The following is a 23,316-nucleotide window of genomic DNA, read 5'->3' as shown; positions in this document are numbered from 1 at the left end:
AAACAGAACTGATACTATAGTAGTGTAGTAGTCATTTTACTACTGATAGTACACAAGTTTCTACTAAAGGTAGTACTAAACTAGCATATGTACTAGTAGTACATATGTTAGTTTATGTACTAGTGTTAGTACATAAGTTAGTAGTGTTAGTAGTCCATAGTGGTCAAGATGCTACTAGCCTTGTTATACATGTACTAGTACTCTAGTCTAACGACCAGGGCCAAGAGTCATGAAGATTTCACACACTTACGAAGCCTCTACATCTTTGCTCCATCACGGCGGCCGGGTCTGGACTCATTAAACAGTTGACGAGCGTCCAAACGTCACAACCCGAAGTTGTTACCATCGTAACAACCTTGTGACGCCTCGTAACTCTTCAATTGTTGAATAAAGGCACAGCCGCCATCACTTACCCGAGAGCCACTAACCATAGTGGCCTCCACGAGGTCAGGAAGCCGACGGCTTGTCGAAGGTCCGCCCATTTGCCATAATCTTTTCCAGGTGTTCTTTAAGTTAAGAGAGTTTTGTCATTTACGGGTTGGGCGGGTAGGCGGTTCCGTGGGTTAATAACCGTGTGGGTGAAGAAGCATCTGGTGTTGTCAGTCCAACATTGTAGCGTGTTGGACATGAACCCGTTGTTCCTTGTTTGTGTTACATCTGACCTTCTGAACAAGTTGTCCGGCTCAACGTCCTCCAAACTGTTCACTATTGTAAAAGTTTCAATAAGATCCTCCCTGTCATGCCTGGTTTATAGTGTTGTTAGCCCTGTGGCACTCAACCATTCTTGGTACGTCAGTTGACTTAGCTATGGAATGACTTTTGTTGCCCGGTGTTGCACCTTCTCCAGAGCAGCTATATCCTTCTGAAGATGACGTCCTCAGTCGATTAAGGCAGTTTTTTTTTATTATTATTATTTTCTACCACAAACGTGGCCACACATTTACAATGCTAACCAGCATATATACATTTTCTTCTGTCCTCCATAGACACGGTTAGAGATCAGTTAAGGCAGTGTCTGGGATGCTCCAGGACGCAGGTTCGAATCCTCGTCACGGCCCTTGTGGATTTGTTCATGAGGTTTCAATAATCCAGGCTGGGGCGCGCCTGAGATTTATACAATTGAATCACTTCCTTCTTGTCCTTGAAGTCAAAGGCACTCTTAAATATTTTAAGTGTTTGGTTAGCTTTCTTGACCGCTGCCACAACCTGTTGTGTACCTCACTGAGTGGAGGATCTTGACTCCAAGGTCCTGTTCTTGGTCAGTCTGCTGTAATGTTGTGTGTTTACTAATGACGAAGCATTTGTCAGTCATCTGATCATCTGTGGAGTTCATGTAGAGTTCTCTTTACATGGTTTCAATATCATAATTGATATTGAGCATGTGATAGACACATATGAGAGACACACATGAGAGACACATATAAGACACACATGAGAGACACACATGAGATACACATGAGAGCAACATAACATATAAGAGACCTGTGAGAAGCGGAGAGGTTTGGTGATGTTGAGAGGCGGAGGGTTCCAGCAGGGGTCGAGGTCCGGGCGGTCGAGGGGCCAGTGTATCCTCCAGTCCTTCCAGCGGTACGTCACGAACGACTCCACGCTGAAGGTCTGTAGGGGTGAGACACACACACACTCTCTCAACACCTACACTTTATGTGTGTACCTCACTACTGCTGCCTCTGTTATCATCACCACCACAGTTGTCATCACCACTACCACTACCACCACCACTTCACCAATACCACTACACCACCACCACTACCACACTACCACCACCACTACCACACCACCACTACCACACCACCACTACCACCACACCACACCACCACTACCACCACACCACACCACCACCACCACACCACACCACCACTACCACAGTACACTACCACACTACCACACCACCACACAACCACACCACCACCACCACCACCACACCACACCACCACTACACCACCTCCACCATGCCCATTTACATAATACAAGCACTTCAACCACCTGTGGTTGACTGCTCAACAAGCCACTCACCGCATGATACCAAACAGTCCTCTAGCCCCGTCCACAGAGGACACAAGACAATGTATACATGCTGGTCACCATTATATAAATGTCTGGCAACCTCTGTCCTATATTATAAACCTAAAAACACAATAAAAATAATTATGAGAGAGTACTAGGCCAGTAAGGGTATACATCACTGGGAAGGGATACGAGGACAAGGAGCTGGGATATGAGGACGGAGGGAAGGTGCCCAACCACTTGGATCATCGGGGGCTCGAACCCCTGACGTGGAAGAAGCGAGGCCGTCCCTGTACCGAGGAGGCCAAGTGGTTGGGCTCAGTACTGACCATGTCGTTCTCATTGATGGAGCTAATATCAAGGAGCTTCATGTCGAAGTAGACGATGGCGGGGTTGGTGTCGGTGGCCGGGGAGGTGTACTTGTCGTAGTAGAGCGGGATCATGGCCCTGTGGGAGTCCAGCCTCACCGAGCACTCGCTCCTCTCCTCACTCCTGTGGCAGCAACGTCCACCATCAGTCTCTTTACCTCACACCCAAATGTACTCATTAATAACTCAAATGCCATATAAGAAGCAGGTGTGGAAGCCACCTCCATCAACATATTTAAGGCAGAGTTGGAACGTCAGAAGGGTTATATTACACGGCAACAGGTACAACAACAACAGTAGATGGCGTACACAAAGCTAGTCCTCACTTCCCCGCCGTCACTCAGGTACAGGATGAAGGGAAGACACATTCTTCAGCCAGATAACGTCTGTCCTCTTACTAATTACGTCTGAATGTGTCCGTTTGTCCGTATGGCAAAAAATGGACGTAATTTGAAAATAAAAAATAATTAAAAATAAATTTTGGCTTTGTTTTTTCCAAAACAGCAAGTTAAGGTTCCTCTGGTAGGTTAGGAGAGCAGGAAGTTCTCCTAAAGTTTCAAAACGTCATGAAAATCGTTATTTGAAAGTTTCCTCTCCTAACCTAAGTACTTTACCAGAGATTGATACGTTGTTCCCGGGGATGATTTTGATCAATGGCGAATTCCCTTTCCCTTCCTCCAATAGTAATCCCCAGTCTCCTAACCTACCCGAGTAAGCCGGAGGACTCAAATAGAAAACGGAACAGTACGTTACTTTCGTGAGCCGATTTCATTTCAAATTTCGTCCACTTTTGGCCATAGCGCGAATACCAGCGAAAAGCGACGTTATTTTAAGAGGACGGGTTGGAATAACAAGAGCTGTGTATGGCATAGGGGTCAACATCAGGGTATACTTCAGAAATCTGGAGAAAGGGGCTTTCCGGGGCCCAGTATACAACAAAGGTGAGACCCACACTTGACTATGCAGCCCCAGCATGGAACCCTTACCTGAACAAAAGCAAGGAGAAGCTACAATAAGTCTAGTGTATGCAACAAGACTCGTTCCTGAGTTCAAGGACTTAAGCTATGAGGGAACAGGACCATCACCACCGTCATCATCACCACCATCACCACCATCACCACCACCATCACCACCATCACCACCATCACCACCATCACCACCGTCACCATCATCACCACCATCACCATCACCGCCGTCACCGTCACCATCACCATCAGCCGGAGAGCCTGTGGTGGCCCTAAGGGCCGGCCAGCTGTCACCATGGTGGTGCCATCGTCCCTGGTGCCTGGCCTCCATCACTCATTCTCCCCATTACGCTCCCCTCCACCACCTGGGGGGAGGGGAGGCTATGGCACGAGGGACACTATGGCAGACGGGACACTATGGCAGATGGGACACTATGGCAGACGGGACACTATGGTAGACGAGACACTATTGCAGACGGGACACTATGGCAGACGGGACACTATGGCACGAGGGACACTATGGCAGACGGGACACTATGGCAGACGAGACACTATGGCAGACGGGACACTATGGCAGACGGGACACTAAGGCAGACGGGACACTATGGCAGACGGGACACTATGGCACGAGGGACACTATGGCAGACGGGACACTATAGCAGACGAGACACTATGGCAGATGGGACACTATGGCAGACGGGACACTATGGCAGACGGGACACTATGGCAGATGGGACACTGTGGCAGACGAGACACTATGGCAGATGGGACACTATGGCAGACGGGACACTATGGCAGATGGGACACTATGGCAGACGAGACATTATGGCAGATGGGACACTATGGCAGACGGGACACTATGGCAGACGGGTCACTATGGCAGACGGGAGACTATGGCAGACGGGAGACTATGGCAGACGGGAGACTATGGCAGACGGGACACTATGGCAGACGGGACACTATGGCAGACGGGAGACTATGGCAGACGGGAGACTATGGCAGACGGGACACTATGGCAGACGGGACACTATGGCAGACGGGACACTATGGCAGACGAGAGACTATGGCAGACGGGACACTATGGCAGATGGGACACTATGGCAGACGGGACACTATGGCAGACGGGACACTATGGCAGACGAGACACTGTGGCAGACGGGACACTATGGCAGATGGGAGACTATGGCAGACGGGAGACTATGGCAGACGGGAGACTATGGCAGACGGGACACTATGGCAGACGAGACACTATGGCAGACGGGACACTATGGCAGACGGGACACTATGGCAGACGGGACACTATGGCAGACGGGAGACTATGGCAGACGGGACACTATGGCAGACGGGAGACTATGGCAGACGGGACACTATGGCAGACGGGAGACTATGGCAGACGGGAGACTATGGCAGACGGGACACTATGGCAGACGGGACACTATGGCAGACGGGACACTATGGCAGACGAGACACTATGGCAGACTATGGCAGACGGGAGACTATGGCAGATGGGACACTATGGCAGACGGGACACTATGGCAGATGGGACACTATGGCAGACGAGACACTATGGCAGATGGGACACTATGGCAGACGGGACACTATGGCAGACGGGTCACTATGGCAGACGGGAGACTATGGCAGACGGGAGACTATGGCAGACGGGACACTATGGCAGACGAGACACTATGGCAGACGGGACACTATGGCAGACGGGACACTATGGCAGACGGGAGACTATGGCAGACGGGAGACTATGGCAGACGGGAGACTATGGCAGACGGGACACTATGGCAGACGGGACACTATGGCAGACGGGATACTATGGCAGACGGGACACTATGGCAGACGAGAGACTATGGCAGACGGGACACTATGGCAGATGGGACACTATGGCAGACGGGACACTATGGCAGACGGGACACTATGGCAGACGAGACACTGTGGCAGACGGGACACTATGGCAGACGGGAGACTATGGCAGACGGGACACTATGGCAGACGGGACACTATGGCAGACGGGACACTATGGCAGACGGGACACTATGGCAGACGGGACACTATGGCAGACGGGACACTATGGCAGACGGGAGACTATGGCAGACGGGACACTATGGCAGACGGGACACTATGGCAGACGGGACACTATGGCAGACGGGACACTATGGCAGACGGGACACTATGGCAGACGGGACACTATGGCAGACGGGACACTATGGCAGACTATGGCAGACGGGAGACTATGGCAGACGGGACACTATGGCAGACGGGAGACTATGGCAGACGGGACACTATGGCAGACGGGACACTATGGCAGACGGGAGACTATGGCAGACGGGACACTATGGCAGACGGGACACTATGGCAGACGGGACACTATGGCAGACGGGACACTATGGCAGACGGGACACTATGGCAGACGGGAGACTATGGCAGACGGGAGACTATGGAAGACGAGACACTATGGCAGACGGGAGACTATGGCAGACGGGACACTATGGCAGACGGGACACTATGGCAGACGAGACACTATGGCAGACGGGACACTATGGCAGACGAGAGACTATGGCAGACGGGAGACTATGACAGACGGGACACTATGGCAGACGGGACACTATGGCAGACGGGAGACTATGGCAGACGGGACACTATGGCAGACGGGACACTATGGCAGACGAGAGACTATGGCAGACGGGACACTATGGCAGACGGGACACTATGGCAGACGGGACACTATGGCAGACGAGACACTATGGCAGACGGGACACTATGGCAGATGGGAGACTATGGCAGACGGGAGACTATGGCAGACGGGAGACTATGACAGACGGGACACTATGGCAGATGGGACACTATGGCAGACGAGACACTATGGCAGACGGGACACTATGGCAGATGGGACACTATGGCAGACGGGACACTATGGCAGACGGGAGACTATGGCAGACGGGAGACTATGGCAGACGGGACACTATGGCAGACGGGACACTATGGCAGACGGGAGACTATGGCAGACGGGAGACTATGGCAGACGGGACACTATGGCAGATGGGACACTATGGCAGACGGGAGACTATGGCAGATGGGACACTATGGCAGACGGGAGACTATGGCAGACGGGAGACTATGGCAGATGGGACACTATGGCAGACGGGAGACTATGGCAGATGGGACACTATGGCAGACGGGAGATTATGGCAGACGGGAGACTATGGCAGATGGGACACTATGGCAGACGGGAGATTATGGCAGACGGGAGACTATGGCAGATGGGACACTATGGCAGACGGGAGACTATGGCAGATGGGACACTATGGCAGACGGGACACTATGGCAGACGGGAGACTATGGCAGATGGGACACTATGGCAGACGGGAGAATATGTCATGAGGAGGGAAGACAGACAGACTTAAGCTATACGAGCAAACAACCGGGTTTTGCACCTCAGGTCTTGATGGCTCTTCCCGTATCATTAACTCTCTACACATTCTTCCTTCCACATTTTTTGTTTACTCTTATCCTTCTTATCAATATCGTTCTTGGTATCTATCTTTTGTCATTCTTTTTGACATATATTTATTTTTCCTTGTTATATCTCTCTACCTCTCTTCCCCCTCCCTTCCTCTTCTCCTTCCTTTCCCTCTCTCTATATCTCTGTCTCTCCCTCTGACCCCCCCCCCCCACTCTCTCTGACCCGTCTCCTATCTACAAGTATTATAATTGCTTCCTCATTATTTTATTTAAGACATGACATGCCTAGCCAAATCATGATAATTATTGTCACCATAATTATATTCTTCTCACACTATAGACCTCCACCACCAAGGCCACCACTTAATTATACCACAGTTACTCGCTTGATTTTCCCGCCAAAAAGCCCCGAAATCATCTCAAGATAACCTCAAGATAAGAAGAACCCATTTTCTGGTCTCTTTATTTTTTCCGATACCGCTCTCTCTCGTCTTGTTATCTAATATCCTCATGTGAGTTATTTCCCGGTCTCCGATCAGCATTATTTTTTAAAGAATTCAAAAATTCTCCCCAAAAATCAAATTTTTTTTTATAGAAAGCCTATTTTTTCAGATAAATGGTTTTTTTTTCATGAAGGTTTATCCTTTTTCCATAAAAGCCTCTCTTTTTTCCGTGGCGTTTTCGGCATGCACTAGCAAGGGGCAGTTGACCCGGTATGTGGTAACTTAATTACTAACTCCAGGGACGCTCCTGCTCCTCCTGTGTTGATTGAACTCTTGTGTTCCCCTCTACTTAAGAGGACGGACACACACACACACACACACACACACACACACACACACACACACACACACACACACACACACACACGTCTGGTAGCTGAGCGGACAGCGCAGGACTATAGTAATTCTGTGCACAGCCCGGGTTCGATTCCCAGACCAGGCAGAAACAAACGGGAAAGTTTTTTTCACCCCTGATGCCCCTGTTACCTAGCAGTAAATAGGTATCTGGGAGTTAGACAGCTGTTACGGAGTTGCTTCCTGGGTATGTGTGTTGGGGGGGGGGAATAGTAGTTAGTTACAGTTGATTGATTGACAGTTGAGAGGCGGGCCGAAAGAACAGAGCTCAACCCCCGCAAGCACAACTAGGTGAATACAACTAGGTGAATACACACATAGCAAGCAAGGCAAAGACACAGCCTAAACTGCTGTATAGCCACATCTGGAGAAAAAGAACAGTGAAGGAACAAGTAATGAAACTGCGAATAGGGTCAGACAGATTCACTACAAACGACAAGGAAGTGTGAGGAACTCAATATGAAATTCCAGGCGGTCTTTACATTAGAGTAAGGAGAAGCTTCGGAGATAAGGAATAGTTAAGCAGGCACTACTAGAGGAGTTTGGGATTACCAGTGGGAATATAAGGAAGCTCTTGCTAGAGTTGGATGTGACAAAGGCTATAGGCCAAGATGGAATATCACCATGGATACTAAAGGAAGGAGCAGAAGCAGTCTGCCAGCCACTCTCCATGGTGTGTAACAAACCACTGGTAACAGGTGAACATCCAAACATTTGGAAGACGGCACATGTAGTCCCGATATACAAGAAAGGGGATAGACAGAAGGCCCTGAACTACAGGTCAGTGTCCCTAATTTGCATACCATACAAGTTGATGGAGAAGATTGTGTGAAAAAAGCTAGTGGAACATCTGGAGCGAAGGAACTTTGTAACACAACATCAACATGGGTTCAGGGATGGCAAGTCCTGCCTCACACACAGGATTAATTGAATTCTACCATCAGGCAATAAAAATCAGGCAAGAAAGAGAAAGGTGGGTAAACTGCATATTTTTGGATTGCCAGAAAGCCTTTGACATAGTACCACACAAGAGACTAGTGAAAAAGCTTGAGATGCAGGCAGGAGTGAAAGGGAAGGTACTCAATTGGATAAGGGAGTACCTAAGTAACAGAAGACAACGAGTCAGTGTAAGGGGTGAGGTCTCAGATTGGCGAGACGTTACCAACGGAGTCCCGCAGGGGTCAGTCCTTGGAACTATACTGTTTTTGATATATGTAAATGATCTTCCAGAGGGTATAGAATCATTCCTTTCATTGTTTGCTGATGATGTAAAAATTATGAGGATTAAGTTTGGAGGAACACAGTATGAGGCTACAAGATGACCTAGACAGACTGAATGAATGGTCCAACAAATGGTTACTAGGCGGCTAGAAACAGGAGGCCAGACACTGGATACCGAATGAGAGATGAAGTCCTTCATCAAACGGACAGAGTGAAGGATCTAGGAGATTTTATCACACCAACCCTGTCTCCTAAAACCCACATCAAAATAATAACATCTGCGGCATATGCGAGGCTGGCTAATATCAGAAATGTTTTCAGGAACCTGTATAAGGAATCCTTCAGAACCTTGTATACCACATATGTAAGACCAATCCTGGAGTATGCGGCCCCAGCATGGAGCCCGTACCTTGTCAAACACAAGACGAAGCTGGAGAAGATTCACAGGTATGCCACTAGGCTAGTCCCAGAACTAAGAGGCATGAGTTACGAGGGAAGGCTGCATCTCACGACACTAGAAGACAGAAGAGTAAGGAGAGACATGACCACTACCTACAAAATTCTCAGAGGAATTGACAGGGTAGATAAAGATAAACTGTTTAACACTGGTAGTACGCGAACAAGGGACACAGGTGGAAATTAAGTACCCAAATGAGCTACAGAGACGTTAGAAAGAACTTTTTCAGTGTCAGAGTAGTTAACAGGTGGAACGCATTAGGCAATGATGTGGTGGAGGCTGACTCCATACACAGTTTACGTAGATATGATAGAGCCCAATAGGCTCAGGAACCTGTACACCAGTTGATTGAGGGTTGAGAGGCGGGACCAAACATGATAGCTCTTCCTAACAAGCAAGCTCTTCACAACAACCACAACAGGTTCTCAGCCTCACAGAAGAAGAATCAAGACGGATGAAGATAGACAGAGACTACAGGATGACCTGGACAAACTGGAGGAATGGTCTAGAAAATGGCTGCTAAAGTTCAACTGAGGAAAGTGTAAAGTAATGAAATTTGGCGAAGGGAGCAGGAGGCTGAACACAAGGTACCATCTGGGAGGTGAAATCCTGCAAGAGTCAAATAGAAAGATCTGGGGGTCGATATCACACCAAACCTGTCCCCAGAAGCCGGCATCAAAAGAATATTATCAGCGGCATATGCTAGACTGGCCAACATAAGAACTGCCTTTAGAAACTTGTATAAGGATTAGTTCAGGACTTTGTATACCACTTATGTCAGACCAATCCTGGAGTGTGCAGCTCCAGCCTTGAGTCCATACCTAGCTAAACAGAAGACAAAGTTAGAGAAGATTCAGAGGTATGCCACCAGACTAGTTCCAGAATTGAGAGGTATGAGCTATGAGAAAAGGCTACGGGAGCTAAACCTCACGTCCCTGGAAGACAGAAGAGTAAGGGGAGACATGATCACCACCTATAAAATTATTAGAGGAACTGACAGGATGGACAAAGACAAACTATTCAGCATGGGTGAAGTACGAACAAGAGGACACAGGACACAGGTGTTCATTCACACCCAGATGAGCCACAGGGACGTTAGAAAGAACTTTTTCAGTGTCAGTGTATTTAATAGACGGAATGCATTAGGTAGTGATGTGGTGGAGGCTGACTCTGTACACAGTTTCAAATGTAGATATGATAGAGTCCAATTGGCTCCAGAATCTATACATCAGTTGATTGGGAGTTGAGAGGCGGGACCAAAGAGCCAGAACCCAACCCCGGCAAGCACAACTAGGTGAGCACAAACAAAGGTATACGGTACAGGGAGATCACAAAATTTTAACATACATTTAATATCTAAAGATGGATTTTTTTTAACATAACCAATCTCAATTTATTACAAGTCCCCAGATGTGAGTACTCTGTTTCTTGTAGGGACCCACAGAGAACACCTCCCACAGAGAACACCTCCCACAGAAAACACCTCCCACATAAAACACCTCCCACATAAAACACCTCCCACACAAAACACCTCCCACAGAAAACACCTCCCACAGAAAACACCTCCCACAGAAAACACCTCCCACAGAAAACACCTCCCACAGAAAACACCTCCCACAGAAAACACCTCCCACAGAAAACACCTCCCACAGAAAACACCTCCCACAGAAAACACCTCCCACAGAAAACACCTCCCACAGAAAACACCTCCCACAGAAAACACCTCCCACAGAAAACACCTCCCACAGAAAACACCTCCCACATAAAACACCTCCCACACAAAATTCATCCCACAGTGGATTACAATTGTTATAGTTGATTGTAATTGTTAATTTGACTTAAGTAGTTGTTTGCAATTATACGTATATTGTAACCAAATGTAATTGTAACTTATTTAATTATTAACTGTAATTATTAGTTGATTATAATTGATTCCAAGTTAACTGTAATTACCAGTTAATTAAACGTTCCAGGTGTCTCCGTGGCACTAACGCTCCCAGGCCTGTGCATGTATGCACTCCCGGGATGCACTTAGTGGAGGCACTCTTTGTCTATAGAGTGTCCTTAGAGTGGTAGGGAGAGCAAGCTGTTGACCCCTCACACAGGCTCTTATAGCCGTGTTTACTGTGTCAACACAGGGAGCAGGTGGGACCAATATTCACTCACAGGGAGCAGGTGGGACCAATATTCACTCACAGGGAGCAGGTGGAACCAATATTCACTCACAGGGGGCAGGTGGGACCAATATTCACTCACAGGGGGCAGGTGGGACCAATATTCACTCACAGGCAGCAGGTGGGACCAATATTCACTCACAGGGAGCAGGTGGGACCAATATTCACTCACAGGGAGCAGGTGGGACCAATATTCACTCACAGGGAGCAGGTGGGACCAATATTCACTCACAGGGGGCAGGTGGGACCAATATTCACTCACAGGGGGCAGGTGGGACCAATATTCACTCACAGGCAGCAGGTGGGACCAATATTCACTCACAGGCAGCAGGTGGGACCAATATTCACTCACAGGGAGCAGGTGGGACCAATATTCACTCACGGGGGGCAGGTGGGACCAATATTCACTCACAGGGAGCAGGTGGGACCAATATTCACTCACAGGCAGCAGGTGGGACCAATATTCACTCACAGGCAGCAGGTGGGACCAATATTCACTCACAGGGAGCAGGTGGGACCAATATTCACTCACGGGGGGCAGGTGGGACCAATATTCACTCACAGGCAGCAGGTGGGACCAATATTCACTCACAGGGAGCAGGTGGGACCAATATTCACTCACGGGGAGCAGGTGGGACCAATATTCACTCACGGGGAGCAGGTGTGACCAATATTCACTCACAGGGGGCAGTTGGGACCAATATTCACTCACACGGAGCAGGTGGGAACAATATTCACTCACAGGGGGCAGGTGGGACCAATACTCACTCACAGGCAGCAGGTGGGACCAATATTCACTCACAGGGAGCAGGTGGGACCAATATTCACTCACAGGGAGCAGGTGGGACCAATATTCACTCACAGGGAGCAGGTGGGACCAATATTCACTCACAGGGAGCAGGTGGGAACAATATTCACTCACAGGGAGCAGGTGGGACCAATATTCACTCACAGGCAGCAGGTGGGACCAATATTCACTCACAGACAGCAGGTGGGACCAATATTCACTCACGGGGAGCAGGTGGGACCAATATTCACTCACAGGGAGCAGGTGGGACCAATATTCACTCACAGGCAGCAGGTGGGACCAATATTCACTCACAGGGAGCAGGTGGGACCAATACTCACTCACAGGGAGCAGGTGGGACCAATATTCACTCACGGGGAGCAGGTGGGACCAATATTCACACACAGGGAGCAGGTGGGACCAATATTCACTCACAGGGAGCAGGTGGGACCAATATTCACTCACGGGGAGCAGGTGGGACCAATATTCACTCACAGGGAGCAGGTGGGACCAATATTCACTCACGGGGAGCAGGTGGGACCAATATTCACTCACAGGGAGCAGGTGGGACCAATATTCACTCACGGGGAGCAGGTGGGACCAATATTCACTCACAGGGAGCAGGTGGGACCAATATTCACTCACAGGGAGCAGGTGGGAACAATATTCACTCACAGGGAGCAGGTGGGAACAATATTCACTCACGGGGAGCAGGTGGGACCAATATTCACTCACAGGGAGCAGGTGGGACCAATATTCACTCACAGGGAGCAGGTGGGACCAATATTCATTCACAGGGAGCAGGTGGGACCAATATTCACTCACAGGGAGCAGGTGGGACAAATATTAGCTCACAGGGGACAGGTGGGACCAATATTCACTCAATGAGAGCAGGTGGGACCAATATTCACTCACAGGGAGCAGGTGGGACCAATATTCACTCACAGGGAGCAGGTGGGACCAATATTCACTCAAAGGGAGCAATTGGGACCAATATTCACTCACGGGAGCAGGTGGGACCAATATTAACTCAAGGGGCGAAGGTGGGACCAATATTCACTCAAGGGGAGGAGGTGGAACTAATATTCACTCACGGGGGAGCAGATGGGACTAATATTCACTCAGAGGGAGCAGGTGGAACCCATATTCACTCACGGGGAGCAGGTGGGACCAATATTCACTCACGGGGAGCAGGTGGGACCAATATTCACTCAGAGGGAGCAGGTGGGACCAATAGTCACTCACAGGTAGCAGGTGGGACAACTATTCACTCAGAGGGAGCAGATGGGACTAATATTCACTCAGAAGGAGCAGGTGGAACCCATATTCACTCACGGGGAGCAGGTGGAACCCATATTCACTCACGGGGAGCAGGTGGAACCCATATTCACTCACGGGGAGCAGGTGGAACCCATATTCACTCACGGGGAGCAGGTGGGACCAATATTCACTCAGAGGGAGCAGGTGGGACCAAAATTCACTCACAGGTAGCAGGTGGGACAACTATTCACTCAGAGGGAGCAGATGGGACCAATATTCACTCAGAGGGAGTAGGTGGGACCAATATTCACTCATAGGGAGCAGGTGGGACCAATATTCACTCACAGGGAGCAGGTGGGAATAATTTTCACTCATGGGGAGCAGGTGGTACTAAAATTCACTCAATGGGATCAGATGGGACCAATATACACTCACGGAGAGCAGGTGAGACTAATATTCACTCAAGGGGAGCAGGTGGGACCAATATTCACTCACAGTCAGCAGGTGGGACCAATATTCACTTACAGGGAGCAGGTGGGACCAATATTCACTCACAGGGAGCAGGTGGGACTAATATTCACTCACAGGAAGCAGGTGGGACCAATATTCACTCACAGGGAGCAAGTGGGACCCATATTTACTCACAGGGAGCAGGTAGGACAAATATTCACTCGCGGGGAGCAGGTGGGACTAATATTCACTCAAAGGAAGCATATGGGATCATTATTCACTCACAGGGAGCTTTTGGGACCAATGTTCACTCACGGGGAGCAGGTGGGGTCAATATTCACTCGCGGGGACCAGGTGAGACCAATATTCACTCACGGGGAGCAGGTGAGACCAATATTCACTCACAGGGAGCAGGTGAGACCAATATTCACTCACAGGGAGAAGGCGGGACAAATATTCACTCACGGGGAGCAGGTGGGACCAATATTCACTCACGGGGAGCAGGTGGGACCAATATTCACTCAAAAGGAGCAGGAAGGACAAATATTCACTCACGGGGAGCAGGTGGGACCAATATTCACTCACGGGGAGCAGGTGGGACTAATATTCACTCACGGGGAGCAGATGGGACCAATATTCACTCACAGGGAGCAGGTGGGACCAATATTCACTCACGGGGAGCATGTGGGACCAATATTCACTCACAGGGAGCAGGTGGGACCAATATTCACTCACAGGGAGCAGGTGGGACCAATATTCACTCACGGGGAGCAGGTGAGACCAATATTCACTCACAGGGAGCAGGTGAGACCAATATTCACTCAAAAGGAGCAAAAAGGACTAATATTCACTCGCGAGAAGCACATGGGACCAATATTCACTCACAGGGAGCACGTGGGACCAATATTCACTCACAGGGAGCAGGTGGGACCAATATTCACTCACAGGGAGCAGGTGGGACCAATATTCACTCACAGGGAGCAGGAGGACCAATATTCCCTCACAGGGAGCAGGTGGGACCAATATTCACTCACAGGGAGCACGTGGGACCAATATTCACTCACAGGGAGCAGGTGGGACCAATATTAACTCACAGGGAGCAGGTGGGACCAATATTCACTCACAGGGAGCAGGTGGGACCAATATTCACTCACGGGGAGCAGGTGGTACCAATATTCACTCACGGGGAGCAGGTGAGACCAATATTCACTCACAGGGAGCAGGTGGGACCAATATTCACTCACTCGCAGCGAGCAGGTGGGCCTAATATTCACTCACGGGGAGCAAGTGGAACCAATATTCACTCACAGGGAGCTTTTGGGACCAATATTCACTCACAGAGTGCAGGTGGGACCAATATTCACTCACTCACAGGGAGCAGGTGGGACCAATATTCTCTCACAGGGAGCAGGTGGGACAAATATTAGCACACAGGGGACAGGTGGGACCAATATTCACTCAATGAGAGCAAGTGGGACCAATATTCACTCACAGGGAGCAGGTGGGACAAATATTAGCTCACAGGGGACAGGTGGGACCAATATTCACTCAATGAGAGCAGGTGGGACCAATATTCACTCACAGGGAGCAGGTGGGACCAATATTCACTCACAGGGAGCAGGTGGGACCAATATTCACTCAAAGGGAGCAATTGGGACCAATATTCACTCACGGGAGCAGGTGGGACCAATATTCACTCACAGGGAGCAGATGGGACCAATATTAACTCAAGGGGCGAAGGTGGGACCAATATTCACTCAAGGGGAGGAGGTGGAACTAATATTCACTCACGGGGGAGCAGATGGGACTAATATTCACTCAGAGGGAGCAGGTGGAACCCATATTCACTCACGGGGAGCAGGTGGGACCAATATTCACTCACGGGGAGCAGGTGGGACCAATATTCACTCAGAGGGAGCAGGTGGGACCAATAGTCACTCACAGGTAGCAGGTGGGACAACTATTCACTCAGAGGGAGCAGATGGGACTAATATTCACTCAGAAGGAGCAGGTAGAACCCATATTCACTCACGGGGAGCAGGTGGAACCCATATTCACTCACGGGGAGCAGGTGGGACCAATATTCACTCACAGGAAGCAGGTGGGACCAATATTCACTCACAGGGAGCAGGTGGGACCAATATTCACTCACAGTCAGCAGGTGGGACCAATATTCACTTACAGGGAGCAGGTGGGACCAATATTCACTCACAGGGAGCAGGTGGGACCAATATTCACTCACAGGAAACAGGTGGGACCAATATTCACTCACAGGGAGCAGGTGGGACCCATATTTACTCACAGGGAGCAGGTAGGACAAATATTCACTCGCGGGGAGCAGGTGGGACTAATATTCACTCAAAGGAAGCATATGGGATCATTATTCACTCACAGGGAGCTTTTGGGACCAATGTTCACTCACGGGGAGCAGGTGGGGTCAATATTCACTCGCGGGGACCAGGTGAGACCAATATTCACTCACGGGGAGCAGGTGAGACCAATATTCACTCACAGGGAGCAGGTGAGACCAATATTCACTCACAGGGAGAAGGTGGGACAAATATTCACTCAAAAGGAGCAGGAAGGACAAATATTCACTCACGGGGAGCAGGTGGGACCAATATTCACTCACGGGGAGCAGGTGGGACCAATATTCACTCACGGGGAGCTGATGGGACCAATATTCACTCACAGGGAGCAGGTGGGACCAATATTCACTCACGGGGAGCATGTGGGACCAATATTCACTCACAGGGAGCAGGTGGGACCAATATTCACTCACAGGGAGCAGGTGGGACCAATATTCACTCACGGGGAGCAGGTGAGACCAATATTCACTCACGGGGAGCAGGTGAGACCAATATTCACTCAAAAGGAGCAGGAAGGACTAATATTCACTCGCGAGAAGCACATGGGACCAATATTCACTCACAGGGAGCACGTGGGACCAATATTCACTCACAGGGAGCAGGTGGGACCAATATTCACTCACAGGGAGCAGGTGGGACCAATATTCACTCACGGGGAGCAGGTGGGACCAATATTAACTCACAGGAAGCAGGTGGTACCAATATTCACTCACGGGGAGCAGGTGAGACCAATATTCACTCACAGGGAGCAGGTGGGACCAATATTCACTCACTCACATGGAGCAGGTGGGCCAAATATTCACTCACGGGGAGCAAGTGGAACCAATATTCACTCACAGGGAGCTTTTGGGACCAATATTCACTCACAGAGTGCAGGTGGGACCAATATTCACTCACTCACAGGGAGCAGGTGGGACCAATATTCTCTCACAGGGAGCAGGTGGGACCAATATTCACTCACGGGAAACAGGTGGGACTAATATTCACTCACAGGGAGCATGTGGGACCAATATTCACTCACGGGGACCTTGTGGGACCAATATATACTCACAGGGAGCAGTTGGGAATAATATTCACTCACGGGGAGCAGGTGGGACCAATATTCACTCACGGGGAGCAGGTGGGACCAATATTCACTCACAGGGAGCAGGTGGGACCAATATTCACTCACAGGGAGCAGGTGGGACCAATATTCACTCACAGGGAGCAGGTGGGACCAATATTCACTCACAGGGAGCAGGTGGGACTAATATTCACTGACGGGGAGCAGGTGGTACCAATATTCACTCACAGGGAGCAGGTGGGACCAATATTCACTCACAGGGAGCAGGTGGGACTAATATTCACTGACGGGGAGCAGGTGGGACCAATATTCACTTACAGGGAGCAGGTGGGACCAATATTCACTCACAAGGGGCAGGTAGGACAAATATTCACTCACGGGGAGCAGGTGGGACTGATATTCATTCACGGGGAGCAGTTGGGACCAATATTCACTCACAGGGAGCTGGTGGGACCAATATTCACTCTCGGGGAGCAGATGGGACTAATATTCACTCAGAAGGATCAGTTGGGACCAATATTCACTCACGGGGAGCAGGTGGGACCAATATTCACTCACGGGGAGCAGGTGGGACCAATATTCACTCACAGGGAGCAGGTGGGACCAATATTCACTCACGGGGAGCAGGTGGGACCAATATTCACTCACAGGGGGCAGGTGGGACCAATATTCACTCACAGGGAGCAGGTGGGAACAATATTCACTCACAGGGAGCAGGTGGGACCAATATTCACTCACAGGGAGCAGGTGGGACCAATATTCACTCACGGGGAGCAGGTGGGACCAATATTCACTCACAGGGGGCAGGTGGGACCAATATTCACTCACAGGGAGCAGGTGGGACCAATATTCACTCACAGGGAGCAGGTGGGACCAATATTCACTCACAGGGAGCAGGTGGGACCAATATTCACTCACAGGGAGCAGGTGGGACTAATATTCACTGACGGGGAGCAGGTGGGATCAATATTCACTCACAGGGAGCAGGTGGGACCAATATTCACTCACAGGGAGCAGGTGGGACCAATATTCACTCACGGGGAGCAGGTGGAACCAATATTCACTCACGGGGAGCAGGTGTGACCAATACTCACTCACGGGGAGCAGGTGGGACCAATATTCACTCACAGGGAGCAGGTGGGACCAATATTCACTCACAGGGAGCAGGTGGGACCAATATTCACTCACAGGGAGCAGGTGGGACTAATATTCACTGACGGGGAGCAGGTGGGACCAATATTCACTTACAGGGAGCAGGTGGGACCAATATTCACTCACGGGGAGCAGGTGGGACCAATATTCACTCACGGAGGAGCAGTAACTGAATAAACAACATAATAAAACTGTTGATTTTGTATGAAGAACACAATAAAATTGTTATTTTGAATGAACAGGAGGAAGTGGTGTAGGACTCCGTACATAAACGCTCTCTAAACCCTGGCCAATAATAATAATAATATAATCAATAAAGTCAAATTACACTAGGCTCGTGTATGCAATTATTCAGACTGATGAGCAGTAATTTATAGCGTAATGGGTGATTAAGGGTCTTGGCCGTTTATGTAATAACACTCGCTGGAGACAGAGAGAGAGAGAGACAGACAGACAGAGAGACAGAGAGACAGACAGACAGATAGAGAGAGACAGAAACAGAGAGAAAAAGACAGTATTCATGAGATAATCAGAATGATTGCCCATGGGAGCGCTTTAGGCTTCATAAGGGTGAAGAATTCACTCTAGGGAAGGTTACCTGATTCTCCTCCCTTCCCTCTCCCCAACGCTCACTCTCACTCTTAATTCACCCCCACTCTTACTCTCACTTCCCACCCCCACTCTTATTCTCTCTCTCTCTCTCTCTCTCCCTTCCCCCCCACCACCACCACACAGTGGTCCACTAACCACTAACAACCATTGACCTAACAGACCGTCCTCTCCAGTTGCCACGTCACAACAATATTGTATTTATAAATTTGTTATTTATTTATATATACAGGAGTTGCTACAGTGTTGTACATTTCGCCCAGTAACACGCGTACCGTTGCGGGCAGGTCATTAATCCTAATTTCCCCTGGAATTCAACCCGCCAAATCGTTTAACAACTTGTATGTCTCCATATTAGTAAAAATTAACAGCCTTTATCTATAAAACTGATATATAACAAGTGACTATATAAGGTGCACATATAACAATAATATCTTTACAATTACAGAAATTTCATCGAGGAGGTTTCCTAATATTTATTAGGCTTGTGTTGTGTTATATACAAGACTTATTTGCAGTTGACGTTGTATTAATGCAGTAAATCATATTGCTGGGATAAATATTGACTCAGTAACCACCATCTTATGGACCCAGAGAGGTTGTTGACGGACGACTGAAGAACACTTACACAGTCTTCACTCATCGCTAATTGTCTCCAAGGAAATTTTATATTTAACCTAAATCTCTTTTAAGAACATTTTTTAATTCATTCACTTTTAATCTCGGTTAAATACAGCATTTTTATAGTTAAATTTATGGTAAATTTCGTCCAATTTCCCGCCGTATTTTCAAAACTTGTAACGGTCGTTTTCCAGCAATATAGAGAGACGTAACAAGTCTCACCTAATACGTCATATTTTGTACGGAATAGAAAAAAGTCGGTTAAAAATGAGATGCATAAGTAAACTTAGAATGAAGGTTTCAGTTAAGTAAGAGTGTTAGACAGAAAACATGCAGTTATAACATATACATCATTTATCATGCACCTCACGACACTGGAAGACAGAAGAGTGAGGGGAGACATGATCAATACCTACAAAATTCTCAGGAATTGACAGGGAAGATATAAGGATAAATTGTTTAATACTGGTGGGACGCGAACAAGGGGACATAGGTAGAGACTGTGTACCTAAATGAGCCACAGGGACGTTAGAAAGAACTTTTTCACTGTCAGTAGTTAATGGATGGAATGCATTAGACAGTGATGTGGTGGAGGCTGACTCCATACACAGTTTCAAGTGTAGATATGATAGAGCCCAGTAGGCTCAGGAACCTGTACACCTGTTGATTGACGGTTGAGAGGCGGGACCAAAGAGCCAGAGCTCAACCCCCGCAAGCACAACTAGGCGAGTACAACTAGGTGAGTACGACTGAGCTTAAGTTATTGTTATCTTGAGGTTAAGTTACATACAATAAGAGGTTAAGTTGTCGTACACAAGAGGTTAAGTTATCGTACACAAGAGGTTAAGTTGTCGTACATAAGAGGTTAAGTTGTACACAAGAGGTTAAAACACAATATGTTCAGATATCACAATTAAGTTATCGTATGTAAGAGATTAAATTATCGCATATAAGAAGTTATCATACACAAGAAGGTATCGTTCACAAGAGGTTATCATATACAAGAACCTCTCGTATATAAGAAGTTAAGGGATGCAAGAAGTTATCGTACACGAGAGAATCAACATCTCACTATACAAAGGTATCAGCTATTGTACTAAAATGTTAAGTTATCGTATACAAGACCTACTCAAGAGGTTACCATACAAGAGGTTAAATAATCTCAAATAAGAAACAAAAACCATCATACATCAGTTATTAATACACTCGAGGGGGGGGGGAGGATGGCAGATGATATCAGTTTAAAACAAATATCTTACGTGATAAAAATATAAATATATTTATCATGTAATTGTTATCAGCCTTACGGATGCTTAAAGTAGTTTAGAACTCTTAAAAAATATTTAATAACAGGCTAAAATTACAAACAATGTGCAGGAAGCCAGAAGCCACAGCCTAGTGAAACACAAAATAAAACGTGTTTGTGTACCTTGAATTTAAATAATGACCTTCACAACAGGAGATCACTAACAAAAAAAATATGTAAGCCGACTCAATCGCTGATATTTGGGCGAAATCAGAAGCCTATTTGGGCCAATCAGGGCCTAATGGCTTTCTGGGGGACGAGTAACCTAACCTGCAGCTGGGGCGTCTTCCACTCACTGTTCCTATTGTTAAAACTCCACATTGGCACACTGAATAATGCCCGTCCTCACACTAGGCTCGTTAAAGCAGCGGCCGTCCTCCCCAGTAGCATTCATCAATTTTAACATACTGTGTATCAAAAACTGGTTTGTTCTCATATTTATTTATATTTTTGTATATACAAAATCTGTGTATAGTTAGGCTTAGATTTTGTTGGAGATTGTTTGAATTTGAAGTACGTGGGTGAAGCATTTATAGCAACCTGGGCGCGACTCAAGTCCATTCCAACCAGCGGTCGACCCCACAGATGCATTCATAAATGTTAACATGATGTTCGTTCAAAACGGGAATTTTCCCAAATATAAATTAATATTATAATATAATAGCATATTGTGCATATATAGGCATAGGTTAGCTTAGGTGTTTAGGTTCTGTTGGTGATTATTTGTATTTGTAGTACGTGGGTGAAGCATTTACAGTGTTGTGGTTCGAACAAAATTCGTCAGTGAAGCACTTGTTCCGGATATGTTCGAACGTCAGCAGTTGTGAGTCTTCTTTTTTCCCGTCATTCATTCCAGCAGTCCGTCCTCCAAACAAAGACCCAAAAGTGATTCCATCCACCCGCCAAACCCCCCAGGTTTTTATGAATGGAGTACAGTTTACACACGACTCACAACTGATGACGTTCGAACACTTCCGGAACAAGTGCTTCACTGACGACTTTTGTTCGAACCACAACGCTGTAAATGCTTCACTCACCTACTACAAATACAAATAATCGCCAACAGAACCTAAACACCTAACCTATGCCTATATATACACAATATGCTAATATATTATAATATTAATTTATATTTGGGAAAATTCCCGTTTTGAATGAACAGCATGTTAACATTTATGAATGTGTCTGTGGGGTTGACTGCTGGTTGGAATGGACTTGAGCCGAGGACAGGTTGCATTCCGAGCCGGACATATATAAATGGTTGGACGCATTTCCTATCACCTAATGCCTCTATTCACCTGGCAGTACGTGTTTATTCAGGAGTTAGACAGCTTGTTTGATTGATTTTGATTGTTGCCGCCGAAGGCTGCTAGTTTATTGTGCACCCCATGCTCATCCTGTGAGCGGTAGCGCAAAAGCATTACAGAGGGCACAAAAGGTCTTTATCAGACCTCATCTTAGATTATTACATAAACAATTTCATCTATCCTTCACACCTTATAGTTACAATGTCAGCTTGTTACAGAGAAAGTGCTATTTCAAGAGCTATATATTTACAGTAAGCCATTATACATTAATGGCAGGTCTTATCGCTAATACATAATAGTTTGACCAATGGGGATATTACAGAGTCATAGGGGAGCTTCTGTTTATTATTAGTCCTCTCAATACACTACTTGTTTCTGAATCTCATATGTCGTTCATCTACTGGAAGCGAAATGTGGATACAGTGCAAGGATTTCAGGTAATTTATCCATGGTAATAAGATAGGTTGCCATATCATACAGAGTGAGCTTAGAATTATCTCTAAATGGCTCAATTTTACAACAATCCAAGATATAGTGTTCGAGTGTGTGTCCCTGCCTATGTCCACACACTTTACACTTTACTTCATCTAGATCCCTATACAAGCCCAACTGCCAGAGATACTTGTAGCCAAGTCTTATACAAACTGTGACAACATCTGTTAGTCTACTGACTGTTACTTGCCCCATACACATGTTTTACTTCACACATTTCATTGTGATGAACGATGGACCTACTAGTTCCAGTTTGCACTGTTCTACTTTCTTCAAATCCATCCAGGAGTTCTCGTCTAATGACACTTTTAAGGGACCTATTTGATAACTCAAGATTCCGTTCAATACTGTCTTTATTTACTGCA

General features: G+C 47.6%; 1 protein-coding gene across 7 annotated transcripts in view; it reads right to left on the bottom strand.

Moving 5' to 3' along the window:
- LOC123758007 (glycine receptor subunit alpha-4) overlaps positions 1–23,316 on the bottom strand; it is a 107,849-nt gene that overhangs the window by 52,174 nt on the left and 32,359 nt on the right. For all 7 annotated transcript variants that reach the window (XM_045742121.2, XM_045742124.2, XM_045742125.2 and 4 more), the window contains 2 exons: positions 2,355–2,517; positions 1,483–1,617 (listed from right to left, as the gene is read on the bottom strand). In XM_045742121.2, the coding sequence (XP_045598077.1) occupies positions 1,483–1,617; positions 2,355–2,517 (298 nt within the window). The remainder of the gene's footprint in view (positions 1–1,482; positions 1,618–2,354; positions 2,518–23,316) is intronic.

The sequence above is a fragment of the Procambarus clarkii genome, chromosome 40, assembly GCF_040958095.1.
Source record: "Procambarus clarkii isolate CNS0578487 chromosome 40, FALCON_Pclarkii_2.0, whole genome shotgun sequence".
Taxonomy (NCBI): domain Eukaryota; kingdom Metazoa; phylum Arthropoda; class Malacostraca; order Decapoda; family Cambaridae; genus Procambarus; species Procambarus clarkii.
This window is presented reverse-complemented; position numbering and strand designations above follow the sequence as displayed.